This window comes from Cydia splendana, chromosome 22 (genome assembly GCF_910591565.1).
Source record: "Cydia splendana chromosome 22, ilCydSple1.2, whole genome shotgun sequence".
NCBI lineage: Eukaryota > Metazoa > Arthropoda > Insecta > Lepidoptera > Tortricidae > Cydia > Cydia splendana.
The window spans coordinates 8224610-8249036 of record NC_085981.1 but is presented as its reverse complement, the minus strand read 5'-3'; the positions used below and the strand labels follow the sequence as shown (position 1 = coordinate 8249036).

The 24427-nt window shown below is 40.7% G+C and overlaps 1 protein-coding gene across 1 annotated transcript in view; it reads right to left on the bottom strand.

Annotated features, from left to right (window-relative positions):
• Nucleotides 1-3169: 3169 nt before the first annotated feature.
• The window catches only part of LOC134801446 (transcriptional activator cubitus interruptus), a 153522-nt gene continuing 132264 nt past the window's right edge, over nucleotides 3170-24427 (bottom strand). Inside the window, exons 5-21 of the mRNA XM_063774015.1 lie at nucleotides 15512-15604; nucleotides 14663-14866; nucleotides 14114-14288; nucleotides 13447-13590; nucleotides 12756-12918; nucleotides 12033-12227; nucleotides 11415-11579; nucleotides 10769-10886; nucleotides 10159-10334; nucleotides 9806-9904; nucleotides 9317-9476; nucleotides 8710-8830; nucleotides 8174-8293; nucleotides 7627-7717; nucleotides 7033-7203; nucleotides 6613-6750; nucleotides 3170-6237 (exon numbers count right to left, since the gene is read on the bottom strand). Coding sequence (XP_063630085.1) covers nucleotides 4063-6237; nucleotides 6613-6750; nucleotides 7033-7203; nucleotides 7627-7717; nucleotides 8174-8293; nucleotides 8710-8830; nucleotides 9317-9476; nucleotides 9806-9904; nucleotides 10159-10334; nucleotides 10769-10886; nucleotides 11415-11579; nucleotides 12033-12227; nucleotides 12756-12918; nucleotides 13447-13590; nucleotides 14114-14288; nucleotides 14663-14866; nucleotides 15512-15604 — 4508 coding nt within the window. The 3' untranslated portion in view covers nucleotides 3170-4062. The remainder of the gene's footprint in view (nucleotides 6238-6612; nucleotides 6751-7032; nucleotides 7204-7626; nucleotides 7718-8173; nucleotides 8294-8709; nucleotides 8831-9316; nucleotides 9477-9805; nucleotides 9905-10158; nucleotides 10335-10768; nucleotides 10887-11414; nucleotides 11580-12032; nucleotides 12228-12755; nucleotides 12919-13446; nucleotides 13591-14113; nucleotides 14289-14662; nucleotides 14867-15511; nucleotides 15605-24427) is intronic.

The window sequence follows — 24427 nt, the reverse complement described above, 5'->3', positions numbered from 1 at the left end:
CAATTTGACACTGGGTTAACAGTTTAACCGGTTAACCCCGAGTTAGTGGGATGGTGCAAGTGACGCTTAGAGTATATTTTCCTCCTAGATTTTCAGAAAAATGCTCAACAATTTCCTCTTCTGTAGCACCCACGGTATTCGTCCACACTAGAGATGCACCGGATATCCGGTTACTATCCGGTATCCGGCCGGATACCGGATTGTGACCTACTATCCGGCCGGATACCGGATAGTAATTTTGCTTGATTTTGGAGTCAACAAATTGGATTTAAGAAACAGTGACGGTCATAATCGTACTCGTTTATTATTTGAAAACATTTTAAACATTCCGCTGTTGCACGCGCACTTATTTTCGAACCTAGAAATGAGTCCACGCAAACTTTCACTACGAAACAGATCAAAGGCTGCACAATGCGCACCTGAAAAACCGAATTGTAGGTATAATTTCCGGATACCGGATATCCGGCCGATGATCAGGCCGAATATCCGGTATCCGGCCAAACAACTATCCGTTGCATCTCTAGTCCACACACAACCATCTTACCTAGTCAAGGAGTCACGTCTATTATCGTAGCAATTAGTATTTAATCCCACTCATGTAACGTGTCTATTTCAGATATTTGGATGTTTTTCATATTCTGCGTTCGCTCACTTTGTTTGTTGTTCGCTATTAATTGGCGAGTATTTTCGTTAAGCTAAATATAAAACTCAACTAACTTCATACAGATCAAGCGAAAATGGACTCTATGTCTTTGTGAATTTGAATTTAAACAGGTAAATTGGTTAACAGGTGCTCCGATTGAGTTACTCCCAAAACTATAATATTTCAACAAACCACGCCGAAGGGCATGTGTTTATTTTGAAAGAGTAATGTTTCCTGTTTTTCTGGAGGTACTACATTCCAATGAGTATAGGGAAATCAGAAATGATGACGTATTCTAAAATAATTAAATACAGTGGGACATAAAATAGTAGAAGATAAATGAGGGCGTCACTTCCTACGTCAATGTCGTATATTTTTGACGTAAAATGCTTAAAAATGACAAGAATTTCGCAAAATATCTCGCATCATCTATCTGAATCTATTCATGAAGACGGAGCTAACAGTATGAATTTTTTTAGTCTATTTGAAACAATGGTTATTATAATGGTAGTTTCATCATCATCATCATCACTTAAGTACTTTGCTCTTGTCGGTGGAGTAATCGCCAATCATTTCTTTCTTATACCAGACTTTTAATTTCCTCATGGGACGGAATATTTTTTATTTGGCTGAGATAAGTAATTCTAGGTTTCCGTTGTTCTCTTGTCTTTTCAATCCTACCTTTCAGGATGTTAGGAAAAAGTTTTTATGCCGTATAAGGTATCCTACCATCATGCCTCTTCTATTTCTTATCGCATTTAAAAGGCATCGCTTTTCTCTTATCATACTCAGGTCCTCTTACTCTTACTCTCTAGTTTAAGGAACATTATTCTCTGATATCCTCCATGAACTGAACTTGTTTAACGCTCTATAGGCGTTTTATCGACGCCGCTGGCAACGCTGTCCGAAATAATACGTCTATTTCGACGATCCTCGTGACCCAGCGACGGAATGCCGCTATTTTTACCCGCCATCTTAGTTTTGGAACAATTATTACAAGTACGATATCGTCGAATTTATCGAAAACAAGATTTCTTATCGGTCGGCTGGATGAATTAATGTGAACGGTATATCCTCCTTGCGTCGTAATCCTCAATATTGAGGGCCGTGACCTCCCTTTTGAATCACTTTCTCTCTCACGATCTTTCTCCATCTGTTTCTGTCCTTGGCGGTGTGGAGTCATGTCAACTGTGGATTAACACACACTTGACAGAGCGGTGCAGATCTGGTCAGGCCAACGTATTGGACTGCGTCCACGTCCAGGCCTTTTCCCATCCACTTTGCCAGTCACAAAAAGCTTTTCGAAGCTGCCACCGTCTTTCCTTGCTATATGTCCGAAGTATTCAAGGTCTCTGCGTAGACATTTGGATGACGGTATATAGTATATTCTTAATTTCCGTTGCTTTTCATTTAGGCACCTACAAATTAGTAAAGTATAGTCGCCATCAGATATATTGGAGCGGTCAAGGTGCTCACAAATATCTGATATTTGTGTGTACCTCGGCCCGTCCGATAGGTATATCTGGCGACTGTACCTTTAAGTTTACACCATGCCCGCCATCCCCATCCATCCGGCTGATGGTAACAAAACGAACACCGTAATGCATTTCAACAACTTAACACATTTATTGTCACCCAGCCATACAATACATCCGAGCCAGGCCACAAAAACTTAGTCATATAAGTGTAGCTGTAGTACCACGATCCCGACTATCGGGTCGTACGGCCTGAGAACGAAATCATAAAATACTCGATAGTCGGGTTTTCGGCACTGAGGGTATTAAAATTGCATTTTTACTCTATTTTTTACCTGACTACGGTAATGCAAAAGGAATGTTATGATTTTGACCTGTATCATCATGTTCATCTATTCCGGATGATGAATGATGAAATATATTGATTGATAAAAACCCTATCGGCTCGATTCGGAAAATGAATTAGATTTCTACTAGACTTCAACAAGTTACGATACGGATAATTTAAAGATATTTGTAAGATAGATATGTCAAATTTGACGTTTCCGCGATTCTAGAGGTCCTCTTGAACGATTTCGACAATTTATGACTTAGATATCCAAGTCACATCTAGTTGATATCTAATGTAGATCTAGTTGATCTCTAAATCGTCTCAAGATCTTGTGATTATCTCGAAATCCGAATAGGCCAGTATGTCCTTCCCCGGGCCTCAAACTATCTCTATACCAAGTTTAATCTCAATGGTTTCGGCGGTTTAAGCGTGAAGGGGCAACATACAGACAGACAGAGTGGGGACGCTTGGCGGGTTCTCTGTTAGTAGGCGCTTTTCGCTACATACGGTTTTTCCTGTGTTATCGGTTACGCTCGTAGCGCGTAGCTCGCGCTGGCACTGAATGTGTTAATATTAGTAGAGATTATAAAAAGAAACAAAAATGTTGTTCAGACTAAAATGTTCAAGGTGCATGTTATAGTTTGCCTAGACAGTGTTTAGTATCGAAATATCTAATGACACGGGAGCGAAGAAACTAGGTTAAAAATAAATCCAGTAAGCTTCATGATAGGATGTTTTATTTAATAGTTTCATAAAAATATTGTTCACAGATGTTCGCGGTCGCGAGAACAGAAAAACAATAAGTTATTACGAAATACGGTTTATCTATTACAATCATTTGTGCGGTCATTTTGTCTGCATTAAATAATAAAAATTAACAAACTTACAAAAATCTTAGTCTAGTAATCTCATAATAAAATCTAAAAACTAGGAGATTCGATGTCTCGAAGCACAATATTGCTTTAATTATTTTACAAACTAACATTAAAAAAGTACATTTACTTAAACTTAAGTAGTGTTACACTAAAATTTCAACAAACGGTAAAAATTCTAGAAAATGTTTTGTACAAATTTTGTTCTATTTATTTGATTCTATTATTGTCTAATAATCTCAAAAGTCACTTGCATGTAAAGTCAATTTAGTTGCACCTAAATATTTATTGCCCGCAAGAGTCTTTATAAAATATTATAGGAATATTTTAATATTGCTACATAATTAGGTAGTTCAAAACACGTAGAAATTTAAGGCACACTGTTGATAAAATTTTCCCTTGTAGCAAGTCTTAAAATCCTATGTACAATGTATGTACATCCTAAACGATCATAAATCTACAATATAAAAATATCGCATCAATTCTCATACAATATTGTACTTACTTAAGATGGAAGACATACAACAAAGTTTACATTATGTACAATATTTTATGTGGTTGTCTTTTGTCAATAACCTTTTACGCTAATGTACTTGAAACATTTGAGCCTAAATTTAGAAAAATATAATTAATCAGTCTACATTGCATAAGTTTAACAACCATAGTTTTAGGTGCACCATTGTCAGATCTAAATTCGACTAACGTGAACACATTTAGCACTAAATTCAATAAAAATTACAACTATTGGATCATCTGGAGGTACTGGTTTTCTTCATAAAACGAAGACAAGGATGTTTGGAGATCGTTCACAACCATGTTGTCACCGCCTTGCAGAGGATGGGTGCTGCTGGAGACCATTTCGGAGCTCTTCCAATTCTCGCAGTTCTCAACATACTCTAGCGTCCTCTGATAGGTTTCTTGCCGCATCGTACTAGCGTTCTGATTCTTCTTCCTCGCATTCGTGGCTTCAATCTGCGACTGCGATATGTCCCAGACTTGAACATCGCTGGCCTGATTATTTTGACTTCTTAAACTATTCATGCTGCAATCAGTCTGTTGTTCTCCATTCTTGACCATCTGATTGCAATTGATCTGTGGTCTAACACCGTTCACCGGCTTCTGGCTTCCAGTAGACATGTTCACAGAGTTCTGAGCGGATTTTTGCATGTTGTGTTTATTGAACTGATTACCGGGATAGTCCCACTGGATGTAAGGTCTTTGGTGATTGTAGTATTGGTTGTTATTCATCATGGCTTGATTGTACTGATGATTGTTTTTAGGTGGAGGCGGGCCCATAACATTGGCAGCATTTACCACAGCATTGTAAGGAGGCGGCTGTGGATATTGCATGTTCTGGTTGTATTGATTGTTTTGCATGGGCGGGCACTGGTTCTGTTGCTCGCAGTAGCTGTTTAAAGTCCCTCGCGCCATATTACCGCTGTTGTCCACGCTCATCACTGAAGACCTTGACATTTGCATTTGATGCATTTGCTGCTGCTGCTGCTGATTGGGGTAGTTGATCGGTTGTTGATAATTGGGCGAAATCATTTGGTTAGTGTACATCATATTGGGCTGATTTTGGCTCATTTGTTGCATGCCAGGCATTTGATTCTGGTTAAATTGTTGCATTTGATATTGCTGCATGTTTTGCTGGCGCATATTGTTACCATTCTGCTGGTTTTGGATGGGATAGGCGGGTGCTTGATTGTAGTTTTGGTTTTGATATTGATTTTGTACGTTGTTATAGTTTTTGCTAACTGCTTTAGGATTACAATTTTGTCGGTTTTGAGGGTAGTTAGGTGGCATGCCTTGCATATGCGGCTGATTCATGCTCATGTTCATCATCATGTTTTGGCTAGCGTTTTGGGGAGGATTTAGCGGCATATTGGGCATGTTTTGCATCATGGGACTTGTCACGTTTTGTGCCATAGGGCTTTGTAGACTGGGATGCATCGGACTCGGCATGCCATGGCTCATGGGGCTCTGCATATTTTGGTTCATAGGGCTCGCTATGTTGACGGCTGGACTGGCCATGTTTTGAGACATGGGGCTGCCGATGTTATTGTGTCGCGGACTCATCATGATCTGGTTCGGCATTTGAGGGCTCATCAAACTCTGCATACTCTGTGGGCTCATAGCGTTGTGCTGTGGGGACATGACGCTCATAACGCTCTGAGGGCTCATAACGTTGTAAACACTGGGTGGACTCATGACGTTATGGGGTATGTTGTGCGGACTCATCACGCTCTGTGGACTCATAGCGCTATGAGGTAAGCTCTGCGGACTCAGCATACTATGAGGCAAAGTCTGTGGACTCATAACCGTCTGCGGAGTAATTACCATGGTTTTTGGACTCATCGTCGTGTTTTGTTTCTGAGGTAGAAGATTCGCTCTCATCCTATTAGGCTCTGGCTGATTCGCCGCCATAGTTTGCAATGATTGCAAAGGATTTGCTGTTGTTGAGACATTGCTTGTCGGTGGTTTCTTATAGTCCTCGCACTGTTCGGTGGGGACTTCAGGTATAACCTGATCTTGTAACGGGTTCTTGTCGTCGGGTGACTTCGTGGCTAGTAAAGAGCCGCTGTTGCCCGACATGCTAACGTCTAACGACCTTAAATCGACTGGAATATCACTTATATTGAGATCACTACCTATGGCACCTAGATTTTTGAGTAGAGAATCGTCACTGGTCGCTACGTCACTAATTTTGTCACTAGAATTGTTAGCGTTCTGGTCGCGAGTGGCATTGTCTTTGGTTGCACTGTCTTGGTCCTTGTCGGCCTCGGGGTCGGGCGGTGTGGTGGAGTCGTTCTTGGCTGGTGCTACCGAGTCGGTTCCCAATATTGATTGGTTAAGATATTGCATCATTTCGTCTGGTATCACCAGCTTGTTCTCCACCATTTCTCCTTCTGCGACCTACAAACAAAAGAGGATGTATAAACATCGGAATAAATCGAACTGATACAATCAAACTCTATATGAACCTATCTTCAGGGATAAGTCTAGGGATGATATAGCAGACACCCATTGAAGATACAGTATATGGCAAAGAGACAGCTACAGTATAAGCTGATAGTGGGACTGGTCGATCTGCTGATGCTGATGTATGCATCTTACCTACACCCACAGCTGGAATAAACTAACCACGGAGTGAATACCGCAAGATGCGCTTGTAGGCCAAAGCGGAGTTGAAGACTAGGTGGAAACTGCATAAAGCCGGGATGGATGGAAATCGAGACCTTTACCAAACTTTACCCAACAGTGGGACACTATATAGGCTTGTATATTTACCTGTTCGAGGTTGACCTCCTGGTTGGGGTGGTGCACCTGCGCCGTGGTGACGACCACCGTGCTGGTGGAGTTGGAGCGCGACTCCTTGTACACCGGCTCGTGCTCGTCCTCCGTCTTGAATGGGAATGGGGCGTCACCCTGGAAACAGAATCAGTTATTAGGAATAATGCTAACATTGGGACTTCCTGACTGGTTTTTGGCATCAGCTTGGTTATCGAGTTTAATTTCACTATTCAGTACTGTTATATACTGGATATAAATAATTTTGGGTTGATGATTATATTTTCTTCACGTTGAAATAATGAACTTTATGGAGGATCCGTAAAAATATCAGATAAGATTCCGAATTTCTTAAGGCTATCACGACGTCCAGCCAGCGCTTCTTAGACCTACCGCGGCCGCATACTTTAAAAAACTTACCACGTCATCAGTCCCGCAGGGGTACGGCTGGTAGCTCTGCGTCTGATCACTCAGGTTGGACTGCTCCGAGAGTCTCCTGGCTTCCTCCTTGACCTGGACGTTGGGGTCGAGCTCCAGCGCCAGCTCCTCAGCGCGCACCTCTGAACACGTTACCCCGCGGAGTAAGACCGCCTAAAATAGATAACAGTCTTAGAATCACAATCAGTTTTTGGAACTTCAACGAAAATTAGACATAACATAACTATCATAATAATAGGTTATAGAAGTACCTAGTCAATAATTGGATTCGGTGTCAATTTCGTGCCACTTGCTAACTATATACGAACTAGACACATCGGCGCGTGATAATACTTAATCATCATCCAAATGTTCACCATGAACAATATATGCCCACAGATTTTTGGGCTTTGAGTTGGGTCTATTTTCGAGTGGCCTTTGCCCCTGAATCTTTAAGTTGTTGAGGAGTTAAAGGATTACAATTATCACGTAACACATGTTATGACCACAATGTTGCTGGCTTTGACACCTATTATTTATCACAGGAACATGAGACTTGTGACAGTTCTTAATGTAACTCAAGTAAAAAATTCTCACCTGATTGCCCTGGGACGTCCGGACAGCTTGGACGGCGGCGAGAGCTGAGGATGGTGCTGGTGCGTATCCCACGCATGAAACTTGACTAGATCTGTAAAAGCATTAAACATTGTTTATACGACAACGGTTTCACTCACTTGAATTTTTAGTCGCTATTGGCGACATGTTAACCGTTGTCGTATAAACAATTTAAAACATGTCTCACGAAAGTTTAATATCGAACATTAAACATCTTAAAGTCGGTGTCCACATTTCCAAATATCTCTAATATAGCATAATATTATAAAGCAAGAAACTGATAAAAACAGTGATAATCGATCGGTTTTAAAATGTGGTGGTTGAGGTTTTGCTTGCGTGTGGGAAATAATCACATTTTCACTGTTGTTTGTTAGTTGAGTGAGGCACGCACAAAAGCCGCTTTCAAAATGTTATGTTTGCATGTGTTTGTGTGACTAGCTAGAGGATGATGATGACGCTGCCCAATGGCTGAAGCGGCGCGCGTCAGTTGACGTTTTTGATAGTTAAAAACATAAAAATGAAGTGTTACCTGCGGCTGCTATCCGGAGACAGCTGATCGTAGACGCCGGTATGCGGCACGAGGCGCGCCGGCGCCGGCGCCGCGCCCACCACGGACGCTTGGCTACTCTTGCGAGAGATATCTGAGGACCTGGAGGTATTACATACATTTTAATGAATATTTCTAAGGCTTTAAAATCTGAGTAATGAAATAAAAAATCCCAATAGTGATCTAGGTTTTACGGAAAAGAGAGAAGTACAGACACAAGTAAATTGAACGTTGAAAATGGAGTTACTGACCTCGCACAGCGTAAACCGCTGGTGAAAAATTCTTCAAATGTTGTAAAACTCTACATGAAAAAGATTCTTTGAAATTGTGAGACGGTGGGAATGATGTTGATGGTTTTAACGATATTTTCGCGGAAAAACGACCTACAGAGGCTAGTTAAGAAATAAAATACTGACTTGCCATTGAAGAGAAGACTAGATACATACTATAAATATGGAAGTATGAAAAATGTGACGATTGTTTCTAAGAAACGAATGATGTTATTAATAAATACAAACCTTGCACTATAAAGGCTACTGCCGGATGATATTCCAGAGTCCCGCCTCGTGTTCGGCATCCCCGTCTTAATCTCTGCTCCCACGTTCGTGTTCCCGAGATCCGTGCGGCCCGGTGCGGCAGCTAGAATTAAAATCAGTTTGTTAAAGGCAGATACTGGTTAATTTCTTTGATAGACTTAACTCTTATCAAGGCAGAGACCATTGGTACTTCAAACATGTGTTTTTGATTTGATTTTTAAATTGTCAGTCAGGAAAAGGGTTAAAGAGGCCCACAGATTACCAGTTCGTCGGACGATATCAGCGTGTCAGTTAAACGCAAAAGGTGACACAACTGACAGGCTTCCGAACAACTGACAGGCTGACATCGTCCGGCGATCTGGTAATCAGTGAGCCCCTTCAGGTTGTTAGAGCTGATTAAGTTTTCAAGAGTAGATGTCAACGTCACCAAAGATAGGTATGAAGGTGAGGTACAGCTGCTCCTTAACCATTGTGCTCACTAGACTGTGCTTCAATGGCTTCAAGCATGGACCAGTCCTGATCCTAACGCGCTTTAACTATTTAATGATACAGCACTGGCAAAACACAAAATTTAGTTTAATTTTCTTACCTCCTCCCAAGTCAACGCCATGCCCCGGCGGCATGAGGCGATTGACCGCCATCTTGTTTTGCAAGCGCGGCATGTGATGGTGCCGCGGCTCACCGATGGCCACCATGGCGCGCAGCATCAGAGGCAGCTGGCCTACTTCACCCACTACCTCTTGTTCCACCTGGAAATAAATCATAGTACTTGATATATTGTACTTTTAATATATGGTAGAAGTGCAATATGGACGTTTCATCTGAAATTCCAACAAAAATTCTGATAGAAACGTCCTTATTGCAGATGAAGCATAAGGACCCGTCTCTGATGGCAAGCCACATATAAGTGGGAAATAACAGCAACAGTCTAAACTGACTGACTGTTTAAAATGATCGTTCACGAGTCTCAGTACTGAATGAACGACGAAGAAATGACGATGACGAAAACAAAAATTTAGAAAGAATACTTAAGTAAAATCGAATCAAGAGATTTAAGTCTTAGATTTGAGTTCTTTACCTCTCCGTCTAGCCTGAAGTAAGGAGCGCCATTTTCGTCACTGAAGCCACCCAAGCCAGAACCCCCGAAGTCCAAGTCTCCGCCACATTGAGCTGATAACTGTAAAGAAACAGTACTTCATTATAACATCGTACTTGACGAAAATAGAACACTTCAAGAATAATCTATTAACTTCTAGAATAATCTATCTTCTGTCTTTTTAATACCCTCTTTCTTCTGACTACTTCTACTTCCTCCTACTCTAACTTCCTAACGTTGTCCCGCCATTATGGTCAGGTCACTCAGTTATAATTCGTGCAAGGTATGAGTTAACCTAATAGGAGCTTTAAGCTGGAAATGGAGTCTTGACATACCTGATGCGCTGGAGTATGCAGCCCGTGTGGGAGTGGTGACGCGGGACTCTCGCTCTTGACGGAGGCCGAGGACGTGTGCCCGCGGACTCCGATGGGGACTCCGCCCTCCTCGGAGCGCGGCGAGGAGCCAGCTCCGCCGCCACCGGACTCGGCGGAGTCGTCGCCGCGACTGCAACCTGAAAATGGAGAGAGTTTTATGATATTGTATTGTACTGTCACAAATTCGTGCTTCGAATTTGACAGTTAATTAATACAGATTGTATTCTAGTTGTCAAAAGCTGACACGATTGTTTCTTTAACTTTACGCATCTTATTAAATCAACGAATCATTGCTACCGCTAGTTGTACGTTAATATTTTGAATGGTAAATTTTGTTAATTGCGAATTATATAAACAGATTTGGAATGTGTTCCAAAAACTTCTGATATACGAGGCCTACCATTTATGAATTATTTTATTTCCTCCTTGCTTCTACCTAGTTTAGTTCTTAGTTAGCAAAATAAAGATAGCCATGATGTCCAACCTTGGACAAAAGAGAAACAAAAACAGAAGAATTTATGACAATGTCATAACAATTGAAATTGGCAACGTATAATTGTGAAATACTTACCTTTGTGTTTCTTACTGGCATAGAACTCTGCACCGTGAACAGTCTTCACATGTTTTCTGAGAGACGATGGGTCTGTATACCGCTTTGTGCAGCCAGGCGCCTTACATACATAGGGTTTCTGAAAATAAATACGTAAAATTTAGTACATCGGGTCTGCAGCGATATAGTTGACAATTTAGACTAAGGTTCGGTTGCACAAAACCGACTGTCACTGTTAAAATGTTTTAGGTATACTTTATTGTATGGGGAAATTCATAGTTCACTGGTAATTCTCGTTAAGTAGCCCGTCAATTGTGGTTTTGTACAACTGGCCCAAAATAACATACTCAAATGATGAATGATGATGATGATGTCCCTAGGGTCCTCTTGACCCATGATATGGTCGAAAGATTTGCTGGCTATGGATGAGGTCTTGTTGGCTCAGATTGCAGAGCGCTGGAGTATCGATTCAGAGGCCGTGAGTTCAAGTTTCACCCAAGACAGTAATTTTTCCACTTTTAAAATTCTAAGCTTAATACTCAAATGAGTTGGAGATTTAGATGAATCTAATCAGGTCTAAGTCCAAAAGAACAAGGGGCTAACAATTAGGTATGGTTGAATTAAGTTGTGTTTCTGGTAAATATTTTGAGTAAATTTTAGAACTTACCTCATTACTATGCGTTCGGTTCTGATGCTTCGCTCTATCGCTCGCGTTGGAGAACGCCTTGGCGCAGCCCGGGTATTCGCAGGTGTAGGGTTTTTCACCCGTGTGACTTCTGAGATGGGTCTTCAGATTCTCGAGACGGGAGTATGCTTTACAGCAGCCTTCGAACTGAAAAGGTATTAAGAAGTTTTTATTGTTATTGAGTCGTGAAACACATACCGTCTACGGTATGATAATTATTATAATTCGGGAAACGTCTTACCTTATTAGGTTTTATTTGCTTGAAGTCAGCATATATATCTTTATTATACAACTTTCTAACAGTAGGTAAGGTTGACGAAATATAAAGTGAGCCGATCTCTCGAATACGTTTGAACAAGAACACTTTATATTCGTCAACTATATTATATTTGTGTAATCAAGAAAATAAATGATCGTAAATTCGTTACATATTATATATCGTCTATTTCTACTTCTTTCTAGATAATCGGATATCGGATATAATCGATTGCTTAATAATTTATTAGGTTTTGACGCGAATGATCTAATGGGACAATGGTATGTCCCGAATTAGATTCCCCAAAATAAAAATGACGAATAGCTTATTTTCAAAATACTCACCGTGCACTTATGCGGCTTTTCCCCAGTATGCCTCCTCATATGCACAACCAGCATGTACTGCGCCTTAAACGGCTTTTCGTCTCTGGAGCAGCCGACCCAGCGGCACACGAACGCCTTCTTGCTCGCGTGGATGTGGTCTGTGTTGATATGCTTCACCAGGTCATCTTGCGTGGGGAACTCTAGTTTACAATCCACCTGGAAGGATAAACAGATTATTAAATCTAAGTCCTATCATAAATCCTGATGAGCGATAAAGAAAAGATTAGCCCCTTTAGCGAGTGCCTATCTTACTCTTGCCACTAACTGCTGCGTTTGCTCACCTCCCGATTGTGAATAAGTGCCAGCGAGCGATATATGACATATCAATGCAGTGTTATGGTATTTCACGTTGCTTACCAGTTGACATACTTTGATGTAACATCAATATTTTTTTCTACGTACATGAGTTCTACAGCTGCTCAACCCGGCTACGGAACCACGATTGAAATTCACAAGGTTTCATGATAAATTTTTCTGAAGCATTTTACGAAGTGTCCAAGAAGTACTTGTTCTTGAAAACCTATTCTTGTTGCGTACTACAATACGCTTTGAACACCATGTCTATCGTGCGCTGCGCATCGTCATCATCGTAAACCTTGCGGCAATGCACGAAGGTTGATATTGGGCTGTAGCTGCGCGCGTCAGTTGACGTCTTTGGTGGTCAAAGAGGCAAGAGTTACTTACCCAATGACAGTTAGTCTCGATGAAATCTCCGGGTTCGTCTTTGGAGTCGAGTCCGTCATGGACCGTGCTCTCCGCGGCGGCCGATAGCGGCTTGTTGCTGTGATGGTTGTCTCGATGCATCAGGCTCTGTGGGGACTTCCGCTGTGTCATGCCTGAGGAAGCACTGTGAAAACAGGAGATCGGATTAATTACATTGCTTTTGTCTAGTGAAATTACATTGAAACGCTATCTAAAGTATGTATTGGTATCAGTATGTAGAATAGTACCGTCCGACTAGCAGTGTGTGAAAAGGCGGAAGAGTCAGAACAATTATTGCGTAAAAAATCCTATGGCTTTTGTCTTGTCATCAAGCAACTTAAGTCATAAAGACTGGTACTCATAAAATACTGGCTGGCCGATTATATGGCTTTCGCGAGTGCAAACCTATGGTCGGTGTTGCAAAGTTGCGTTCTCGCGCGCGAGTCCATACTTGAAGTCGCGTTAGATGTATGAAGTCGCACTCAGAACGCAACTCATGCTAGACCGGCAGATCACTATAGCGTGGCCTAGACTGACAAATGAGCATCGCGCCATTGCTGGCGTGATACATCACGGAAGTTTTTTATGGATCTTGTTTATCAGTGGTTATAAGATGAACACTTCATCTTATAACCACTATTTCATTTGATGATCAGTATCTTCAATGACTTACCTATCGGCCTCCATGATGCTAGTGACTTCAGGCTGCTGGGGCGGTTGTTGCAGATGATGAGGAGGGGATCCGTCCATACCCAGGCCCTGTCGGATGTCCACGGGAGTCCCCATCAGGAGCTGCGTGGGTGATGATATGTGGGATCTGTAGAATTACATAGCGTTAAAACCCAATATATAAATAATAAACGTTAGTCAATTACCTAACACTTCGGCGAAACAAGGAACTTTATTTACGAGCAAACATTAAGTTCTGCGAGCCAGGGTACCGACAATTTGTTTCTCAAATGAATTTCTTTCTCATCGTCAGTTATCTGACCTTACCTTCTGCATTCCAGTCTGTTTCATTATATTTTATAAGACCATTGGCATGCACGGTCAACCAGCACTTCTTGTGCTTTCTCCATTCCCAAAAACCTAACCACTAGGTGGGCATTGACAAAAGGGTTCAGCAGTATCAGCAGTTCACCTTCCAGAACATATCACTTCCACGACGCCAGCATGCACTGGACACATGCACTACCCTTGTAAGACCCAAGCCAATTTTTGCGCTTTTGAATTTGGAACTTTGTTTTATTTCTATAAGAGTTCATAACTCGAATTTAATTTGTAATAAGTACGCGGGGACTTACGGGGTTAAAGTAGACAGCGGTATAATTATGTCTTACCTGTGTATCCCGGCCACTAGGTGCGCATGGGCTGCGTGGTGCGCGGCCGCGGCCGCAGCCTGCTGGTGCGCAGGATCCAGTAGTACTCCGCCTGCCAGCACGCCCCCGCCACCTCGCGCCAGCAGCTGCTGCGCCAGCGACGCGTGAGACAGCGATAGGGCAGGGGATATCGCGCCTGGAATTAAAAACGTTATTATGTTAATTTGGGTTTCTTTAACGTTTAAATGAATGTAGTTATTTTGCATCTTTGCTGTGACAAGCAACAACCGCAGCAGTTTGCTGTCTTGATCGTGTATAATGTAAATCTTACTGAAATCCTGCTACACGACATTACCCGACGAGTGTTTATACTTAAAGAGTATTATAAAAATGAAGGCAGCAAAATAGATGCGCAAAAAAAAATAGCTTGTCTCTGATCTGATTATCATAATGTTTGTACTGCCAGTTTTATTGGGATAAAATGGATAAATAGTTGTAGTCTTGTAATGATGGACTAAACAGAAGTATCTTTTTAGAAAATCCAGATATGCGTTCATTAATATTGCTCACCAGCACTAAGATGGCCATAGCTTCCAGTAGACGCAGCCGAAGGCGCCCTAACAGCTAAGCTCGCTGGTGACGCCCTGATAACCGCGGCCAAGTCTAAGGACTCCGCGGAGTAAGGACTCCAGGACACTGCTCGTTTGCGGTTGGCGGAGGCCCCTATCGCACCGCCGGATAACCTGAGGCGCGTTGGGGAGGCTATTCTTGATCCTGGAAGGAGAAAAGATGTTGTTTAATTGTTTCATCATCATCACCATATTAGCCAGAGGACGTCCACTGCTGGACATAGGCCTCCCCCAAAGAGTGCCACAATGACCGGTCTTGCGCCACCCGCATCCAGCGGACTCCTGCGACCTTAACCAGGTCGTCAGTCCACCTTGTGGGGGTTTAATTGTTTGTACGCCATAAACTTACACGTATGACTAAAAAGTGTCGGGAATTGTTGTGCCAAGAATGCTTACAAGCGTTAAGGCCTACTCTGTCAAAGTTTAAACTTCATGTTTACTGCAGTTTAAAGCGAAGTAATTTTTTTATGTTGCATTGCAAGAGCCTCCAAAAATCCCTTTGCATAAAAAAGCACGCATAAGACTAAATGTGACGCTAAAGACAAAATTATAGTACCCAATTATTGCTAAATATTTTTAAGGTATCTTAAGGATGACTCACGCTAAACCGGGCCGGCGCTTCCGGCACTTCGTTTTCAATGGAAAGCACCACGTGATCACCGATCAGTCGTATTTAATCAAAAATGACATGTCGGATGCCTCGGCCCGGGCATGGCCCGGTGTAGCGTGAGTCATCCTTTACCCGTATTTCTTCACATTAATCACCGAAAAACATTAAATATGAGCTTACCTTCTAAACTAAGTTGAAAGTCCTGGCTGGCCAGCGTGCTGCCAGCGTGTAGTTCCGGGTGAAGACTCCGAGCTGCACTCAAATACTCTAACCCTGAAGCAAACAAAATATTACATCAGTATTTGCGACGTTCCACTGGTTCCGTGGTGTAGAAATAGAAATAGAAATACCTACTTTATTTGGTGGAAAACATAAAACTTAACCTATAATACATATTATTCTAATATATTCTAACACCAAAATGGATGCCACTCAGCATATGCCGATGACTAAGATACTTAGCCATGACGCTGGTTTTCAGGGCAACCCACAGGGCAACACAGGGTACTTAGGTACCTTTATGGCGGTTGGCGCTTACACTATTATTAACGACGCTCCAAATAAGAGCACATAAAGTATTATTCTGATTAACATAACATATATCGAAATAATAAACAAGAAACACAAACGCAAAATGATAGCATTATCCATTTAGACTGTATATTCCGTCATTATTAAGTCATCCGATTACCATAGTGTCAGTATTGGTATCAATTTACGACGCTAAGCGGCAAATAAAATACAATGTGAAACCAAATATGGCTGAATAATGTTTAGAACTCAATTATTTAGAGTCAACAATGCGCTATTAGGACCTAAGTTGGCGATATTATGGATAAATGTCTCGATTAAGTCAAAATGGTCACACGTGGCGCCTATAATATTGACTCATGAGATGAGCAATCATAATGGGCCACTTTGTATGGAAATTGTATACACAATAAGTACAATAACCCATCTTGAGTGTAATATGTTACAGATATCTTACGACAATGCTTAAAGAGACATATAGACATGCTTACATAGGTACTAAATAGTAACGTACATTATTTATCTGTGATGAAGTGAACATTCTTGCGCGGTTAACTTACTACTTCTGTGGGTTTTCATAAATAAAAATGTAAATTAAGTCAAACTATACCAAACATCTACGTTATAAAATAATAAAATAAATATCGCTTTTTAACTCATTGATTCTAAACTCTTGTCACTCCTAATTATCGACTCTAAATAATTTAGCATAAAACTGCAGTGTGTCCTATAAATCCATATAATTTTAAAGGTTTTCGGCCTTGTTACGCATACAATAAGGACGATATTTGAAATCGATGGCGTAGAAAACAGACTTGACAGGTTAACAGTTTAGGCTAGTTCGCCTAACCCACAGATCACTTAGGCACTATACGACGCATATAAGATGATTTGCATTCACAACTCATTGGCGCACGCATACTAGGTATAAAACCCTAATATTAGCTGCTTTTAAAACCTGTACGCATCTAAATATAAAAAATAGGTATCAACAAAACAGAGTTTCAGGGCTAAACATGCAATCTTGTAAAATAATATGTCGTGGGATATAACTACGAAATTAAAATGCACTAGTATTATATTTTATAAAAGCACTAATATGTGTCCGCACCTATACTTACACGTAAAATAGTATGAAGTTTTTAGTACACGAAAGCTAACATCTTTGCCACAACGTGCGTGGTCGTCGCTTATATTTCCTTCTACACACAATATGTGACGTTCCACGGGTAAAGGCGCTTACGTCGCATAGCACCGTATTAGTATTAAAGCGTAACGACTCTTATTAACAAATAATAGTGTAAACGCCAACCTCCATTATCATAGTCATTTATTAGTTGCAAACCATGGTATTACGGTTGTCTTTATGGGTACCTTTAACGTGGAACGTCACATATTATAATGCGGTGTCTTTGAGAAGTAGTTAATGGTCTAACCTAAGGCTAGTCGAGATTGAGATGTCATCGTTTAGAGCTATTTGAATATAAACTGCCCACTTAAAGCTTCACGCTCAAGGAGTGGCTTTAGCTGGTATTTTGTAGAAGTAATAGGTATAAATACTTGTTCCTCTGCTAGAAAATATATTTCATATACATACTAGCTACCGCTTCGCACGGGTTAGCAAATTATACACCTAGACCTTCCTCAAGAATCACTCTACTGATAGGTGAAAACCGCATGAAAATCCGTTCAGTAGTTTTTGAGTTTATCGCGAACATACAAAAACACAAGCAGACAGACGGGGCAGCGGACTTTGTTTTATAAGGTGTAGCGATATGGCTAGTTTGAAACAAGTTTGAAAACATCTATGGTACAATTATGCAGACGCCTATGATGATTATGGTGTTGCTACGGAACTGAGTGTACTATATATTATATATCAAGTACATAAATATATTAGCAACAAGATGTAATAGCAACTATGGATGAAATATAAGCTTGAAGCAGATGTCTTTCTGAACATTTGAGACTATTTTTTTAACTGTTTGATACGCTTTGCATTTTTTAAGACTGATGACCACCAAGTCTTTTATTTATAAATATTATACGTCAATAATAAACATGACAATAAATATAATTTTATTTTATGACAATTAATACTAATTATGTGTGTATTTTCCAAGCAGATACTTTACGTAGTCTCAAAAAATTACACAAAATTTCATTTCATTAAACAAGTAAAAATCCCTGTTATTTAAAAGCAATCGGAATACTCATAGACCATGTATTTCACGCCGCATCTTTAATTCGCGTGATAAATATTAGGTGACGTTTACGAGTTCTCGGGAGCTGACCTCCGAGTCCAAAAATGGCACAATACCACTCACTAAGACAAGGTGTTAACTGCCAACTGTCTTCAATGCATTTAGGACTTTGTTAGGATAAAGCCTGTCACCATTAATTCGCAGAGTCGCGCTCGGGTGACCAAGGTTGTGCAAGCATTATTCATTCTCTCAAATTTTAAATCCATTGCCTGTGTTGTGGCATGGCAACACCATGATGCACTGCGCAGTCGCGGAATAGACCAAGCATTCAAATGGACCAATGAGAGCAGTCTTGGTTCTCGGTTGAAAAGATGTCGGGTTATGAAAGTTTTTCTCGGTTCATAAAACTATAATTTACATAGAATTGTGTGATAAGTGAACTCGTTTGACGATAAAAGGATTTGTAAGATAACTTTAAGTGTGTGTGCATAAAGATCTACGCTGGGCCCGGTCGAAACATTGAAATTTGTGTGTAAATCAACCAGTGCATACAGCCGCCGTTGCCAGACTCATCAAAGAGGTATGTGGATTCATTTTTGGTGGCTTGTGTAATGCTAGTACAATAAAACGTTTAACCTATGGTTTACAGTTAGTAATTATAACATCGAAGGCAAAAATACGTAACATAATTTTGGTCCTTCGAACCGGATCATTGACCTTTTATTCGCGGCGCGGTTGATGTAAATAAATACGTACCTATTTAGTGTGTTTTTTCAAAATGGCGACGCATAAAACAAATGATATTCGGTTTAATATAGAATGCGACTGGTTGCAATCATCTTTTAATATGATGAAATCTGAGATTAGTTCTAGTATTTTAGCGGCGAGATTACGAAAGTTGGAATCTCATTTCGATAGATTGACTGTGGCGTATGAGAGTTTACTTGAAAGTCTCGAGGTGGAAACCGATGGTGAAAAAATCAAGGACTATAGGGCTCGCTATAATAATGCTGAGTTGCACTATAATAATTTAGATGCAATGTCCTTGGAAAAACCGAACTTGGAGGTCGCAGCGGCCGTGCCTTCAGCACAACGCCCACGTCTTCCACAAATCCATCTTCAGCAATTTGATGGCGATATATTTACTTGGTCCGGGTTTATGAGTCTTTACACCTCGTTGGTAAAGTCCAGGACGGATATTTCAAAAACTGAAAAATTGCATTATTTAGTTTCAAACTTATGCAATGAACCGAAGTCATTAATTCAACATTTGCCTATGACAGATGCTTCGCTAGATATAGCGCTGGAAATTTTGAAGTCGCGGTATGACAATAAACGGTTGCTCGCGGATAGTCATATTTCGCGTATTTTGAATCTAATGCCTGTTAAAAAACAAAACGCATTACGGACACAAATATTGAATCCTTTGCTTGAGTCGACACGAGCCCTTAAGGCTTTGGGTTTCCCTACAGACCACTGGAGCTTCATATTACTCCATATAACTCTTACGAAGTTATCTATTGATATTAAATCACGGTTTGAACAAATTTATGGAGGCGTGAAGAAGATTCCTACATTCGAAAACCTAGTTGAATTCCTACAAAATGAATGTCAACTTATTGACACTGCCAATACGTCAGATATAATCGCACATAAAACGGGGAAAAGCGTAAATGTTATTGAACAACGCGTAAACCATGATCATTCGATTCCTAGCTTGCGGTGCGCTTTTTGTTCTGTGTCGGGGCACGTTATAACAGATTGTTATAAGTTTAAAAATAGTACGCCCACTGATCGCAAAAATTGGGTACGAAATAATAACCGCTGTTTTCGTTGTTTTGGAAACCATTCAGCGGCAACTTGTAACCAATACATTCCTTGTGCACGATGCGGGAATATTGGACATAATTATTTAATTTGTGTGATGGAAATGAGCACACGTGACCCTGTTGAACAATATAATCGGCGTGTACGAAATGAACGAACCACGAATGCGGCTGTACTAAGTTCTAATGCCACCGCCACGGCGGCCGACTGTACGCGTGCTTGTACTTGTATGTCCGCGCGCTCTGATGCGCCAGCGACATCTATTGACAACGCGGAATAGCAATTAGTTACGAGTAATGTTTCTTCGACGCCCGCTTTGGTTGAAAATGTGATTTTACCAACTGTTATCGTTAGTGTATTATCAAAAAATGCAGAATTTATTAAGACTCGGGCTCTTTTAGATTTAGGTTCTCAAACTACAGTAGTGCGGAGCGATTTTGTTGAAACTTTAGGGCTTAAGAAACATTACTCTTTTACCTCGCTATCGGGTGTCGGTGACAAAGCTAGTAATAGTAAGCATATAGTGACTCTTACTTTTCGGTCGGAACGTAAGGAAAACGTTATTTTATCGGTAAATGCGGTGGTTTTACGGTCGCCAACGGCGTACATTGCTACTCGGCTCGGTTTATCTAATGAATATTTTTCGGATTTCGGTTATGAACACATGTCTAGGGTGGACATTATATTCGGTTGTGACATACTCGGTGAAATAATTGAAGGAAATAAAATCATTATTCGGAAGGGTGGTCCATATGCTATTGATACAATATTTGATTTGGCGGTTTTCGGTCCATTGCGTGGTATTCATCGGGAGATACCACGTAGTGTGGAATATTTTTCGGGTGTTTCTTTGATCGACACGGTCGAGCGGTTTTGGAAAACGGAAGAGCCTCCTAAGGTCTCTATAAAAGATCCTATGGATGTGAATTGTGAGAATTTGTTTGCAACTACAGTCACTCGGGGGACTGATGGTAAATATGTTGTTCGTTTACCGTTAATACCTAATCATGCGGAGTTAGGTGACTCAAAACCAAATGCGATTCGTCGGTTTATAGCTGTAGAAAAGCGTATGAAATCGCAGCCCATTTTCAAAGAAAAGTATAAACAATTTATGGACGAATATCTAGAACTTGGTCATATGAAACTTTCACACTTTGATGTGGACTCTGGGCAGGAATATTTCATTTTGCCTCATCATGGAATTTTCAAGAAATCTGGGGACACTGAAAAGATTCGTGTTGTTTTTGATGGAAGTGCGAAAACAACAACTGGTGTTAGTTTAAATGATTGTTTACATTCAGGGGAAAAATTGCAAAATGACATAACTACAATAATTTTAAATTTTCGGCTGCCCTTGATTGTTTTTACTACTGATGTAAAAATGATGTTTCGAATGACATGGATTCATCCTGAAGATCGAAGATACCAGCTAATTCTTTGGAGACGGAACGAAACGGAGCCTGTTCAATTTAACTACTAATACCTACGGGCTAAAGTCAAGTCCTTTCGTATCGATTAGATGTCTTCACCAGCTGGCTGCAGACGAAAAGGAGCGGTTTCCGAATGCTGCCAGGCTTCTATTAGCTAATACATATGTAGACGATATAAACGGAGGGGCGGACTCCATTCAGGAAGCTGAAATGCTTATGAATGAGCTAACCGCGATCATGCGAACTGCTGGCTATGAATTGCGAAAATGGGCATCTAACGAACCTCGCTTATTGGCTGGATTTCCCACGGATCATTGTGAAGTTCCTCGTTCTTTTGACAATGACGACAGTACTGGATTTATTAAGGTCTTAGGTATTCAATGGAATCCATCAACGGACACATTTACCTATAGAGTAAATCTACCTGACGAGCAAGCTACGCCTACTAGGCGCAGTATTCTTTCGTCGTTGGCAAAATTATTTGACCCACTCGGATGGATTAGTCCGGTAGTCTTCAGGGTGAAATTATTATTACAGGAGCTAGTGAGTGATGGAGCTAAACGGGTAGACTGGGATTCACCGGCACCTAGCCACATAGTCGACAAGTGGAATAACATTCTCTCAGACTTACTCAACTTAAAGAAACTGGTTATTCCTAGATGTTTGAAGTTAAAAAGCGAAGTGTCATACTCTTTGCACGGTTTTTGTGATGGATCGTCTGTCGGTTATGCAGCTGCGGTATACTTGCGAACAGAATGTTCTGACGGAGAAGTCACTGTTCGGCTGGTTATTGCAAAAACAAGAATTTCTCCACTTAAAACGAAATTGACGATACCACAGGCGGAATTAAGTGCCGCAACTTTGCTGGCTAAATTACTGTCTCACGTATATTTAGCACTATGTGAGCTGTCACTTACAATCACGGAAATTATCGGTTGGTGTGATAGCACGATAACTTTAGCTTGGCTGAGTATTTCACCCCATAAATTGGATGTATTTCAAGGTAATAGAGTTTCCCAGATAAATGAGCTCAATTTACCAGTTTCTTGGTTTTACATCAATAGTGATTTAAATTGTGCAGATGTTGCATCTCGTGGTTGTACAGCTGCCCAATTGCTTGAACATCCTTTGTGGTGGAGTCCAAAGTGGTTACATCGGTCTCGAGAATATTGGCCTAACCAAACCAAGCCAGATTTACCTGAGAACTTGCCAGGATTACGTTCGAAATGTGTGTCTAATAGTCTAGCTTTAGATGACTTTGATTTAATCGATCAGTATAGCTCGTTTGAAAAATTAGTCAACGTGACAGCGCTTTTGTTTCGATTTATGAATAACTGTCGTGGTAATAAAAATGTTAACAGAAATGTGTCTGTATCGGAACGTCGTTACGCACTGTCTCGTTTGTTCCTGATGATTCAAAAGAAACATTTCTGTAGTCACATTGAAGATTTATCTGCTGGGAAACCTATTCGAGACTCGTTACGGAAACTTAACTTATTTGTCGACGGACAAGGTTTAATTCGAGTTGGAGGACGTCTTTGTCATTCAGAACTTCCTTATTCGGCCAGACATCCCATTTTACTTCCCGGAAAAGACAAACTCACATTTCTTTTAGTGGAACATTATCATAAAGTATATTGTCACGTAGGTGCTGACACTTTAGCTTCAATTCTGAGTCGGAATTATTGGATATTATCAATGCGATTTGTAACTAAAAATGTGACATTTAAATGCATTCCATGCTTTAAAACGGCGCCTCGACACCAACAGCCATTTATGGCAGACTTACCTGCAGATCGGGTTCGATGTTGTCGAGTATTCGAAGGAGTAGGGACGGATTTTGCAGGCCCAATCCTCATGAAGAGCAGTAGTTTAAGAAATGCCCGCATTCAAAAGTGTTATTTGTGCATCTTCGTTTGTTTGTCAACAAAGGCGGTACATTTGGAAATAGTTTCTCAACTTTCAGTCGAAGCATTTGTCGCTGCTTTTACTAGATTTGTTTCTCGACGGGGGTTACCTTCATTGATTCGCTCTGATTGTGGTACAAATTACGTCGGGACTAACAAACATTTAAAAGAGTTATTCATTTACTTAAAGAATCACCACGGCGACTTAGAACGTGAATTAATCAAAACCCAAATTACATGGCTGTTCAACCCTCCCAGTAGCCCAAATATGGGTGGATTGTTTGAAGCTGCTGTTAAATCCGCTAAAACACACATGTATCGTGTACTCGGTGATCAACGGCTTACGTTCGAGCAATTAACGACATTTTTTACTAAGGTCGAAGCGGTGATGAATTCAAGGCCTTTGTGTCCTCTCAGTTCGGATCCGACAGACTTGGAAGTTTTAACTCCTGGTCATTTCATCATCGGTCAACCACTGGTAGCTCTACCGGAATATCCATTTGAATTAACGAATATAGGGCGTTTGTCGCAATTTCAACAAATTCAAAAACTGACACAACATTTTTGGACTCGGTTTCGCAATGAATATCTTCATACTCTACAACAGCGTCCTAAATGGACTTTACGTACGAAATCTCCGGAAATTAATGATTTAGTCTTAATAAAGGAAGATAACTATCCACCTTTACAGTGGAAACGTGGCCGCATTATTAGATTATTGCCAGGAAAAGACGGAATCAATCGTGTAGCTGAATTGAGGGTTCAAAACGGTTCTTTACTCCGGCCAGTTTCAAAACTCTGTGTATTGCCTTTGATGGATAGTTGCTAACCAAGACCTAGCTTGGTTCGGGGGGGAGAATATGTGCAAGCATTATTCATTCTCTCAAATTTTAAATCCATTGCCTGTGTTGTGGCATGGCAACACCATGATGCACTGCGCAGTCGCGGAATAGACCAAGCATTCAAATGGACCAATGAGAGCAGTCTTGGTTCTCGGTTGAAAAGATGTCGGGTTATGAAAGTTTTTCTCGGTTCATAAAACTATAATTTACATAGAATTGTGTGATAAGTGAACTCGTTTGACGATAAAAGGATTTGTAAGATAACTTTAAGTGTGTGTGCATAAAGATCTACGCTGGGCCCGGTCGAAACATTGAAATTTGTGTGTAAATCAACCAGTGCATACAGCCGCCGTTG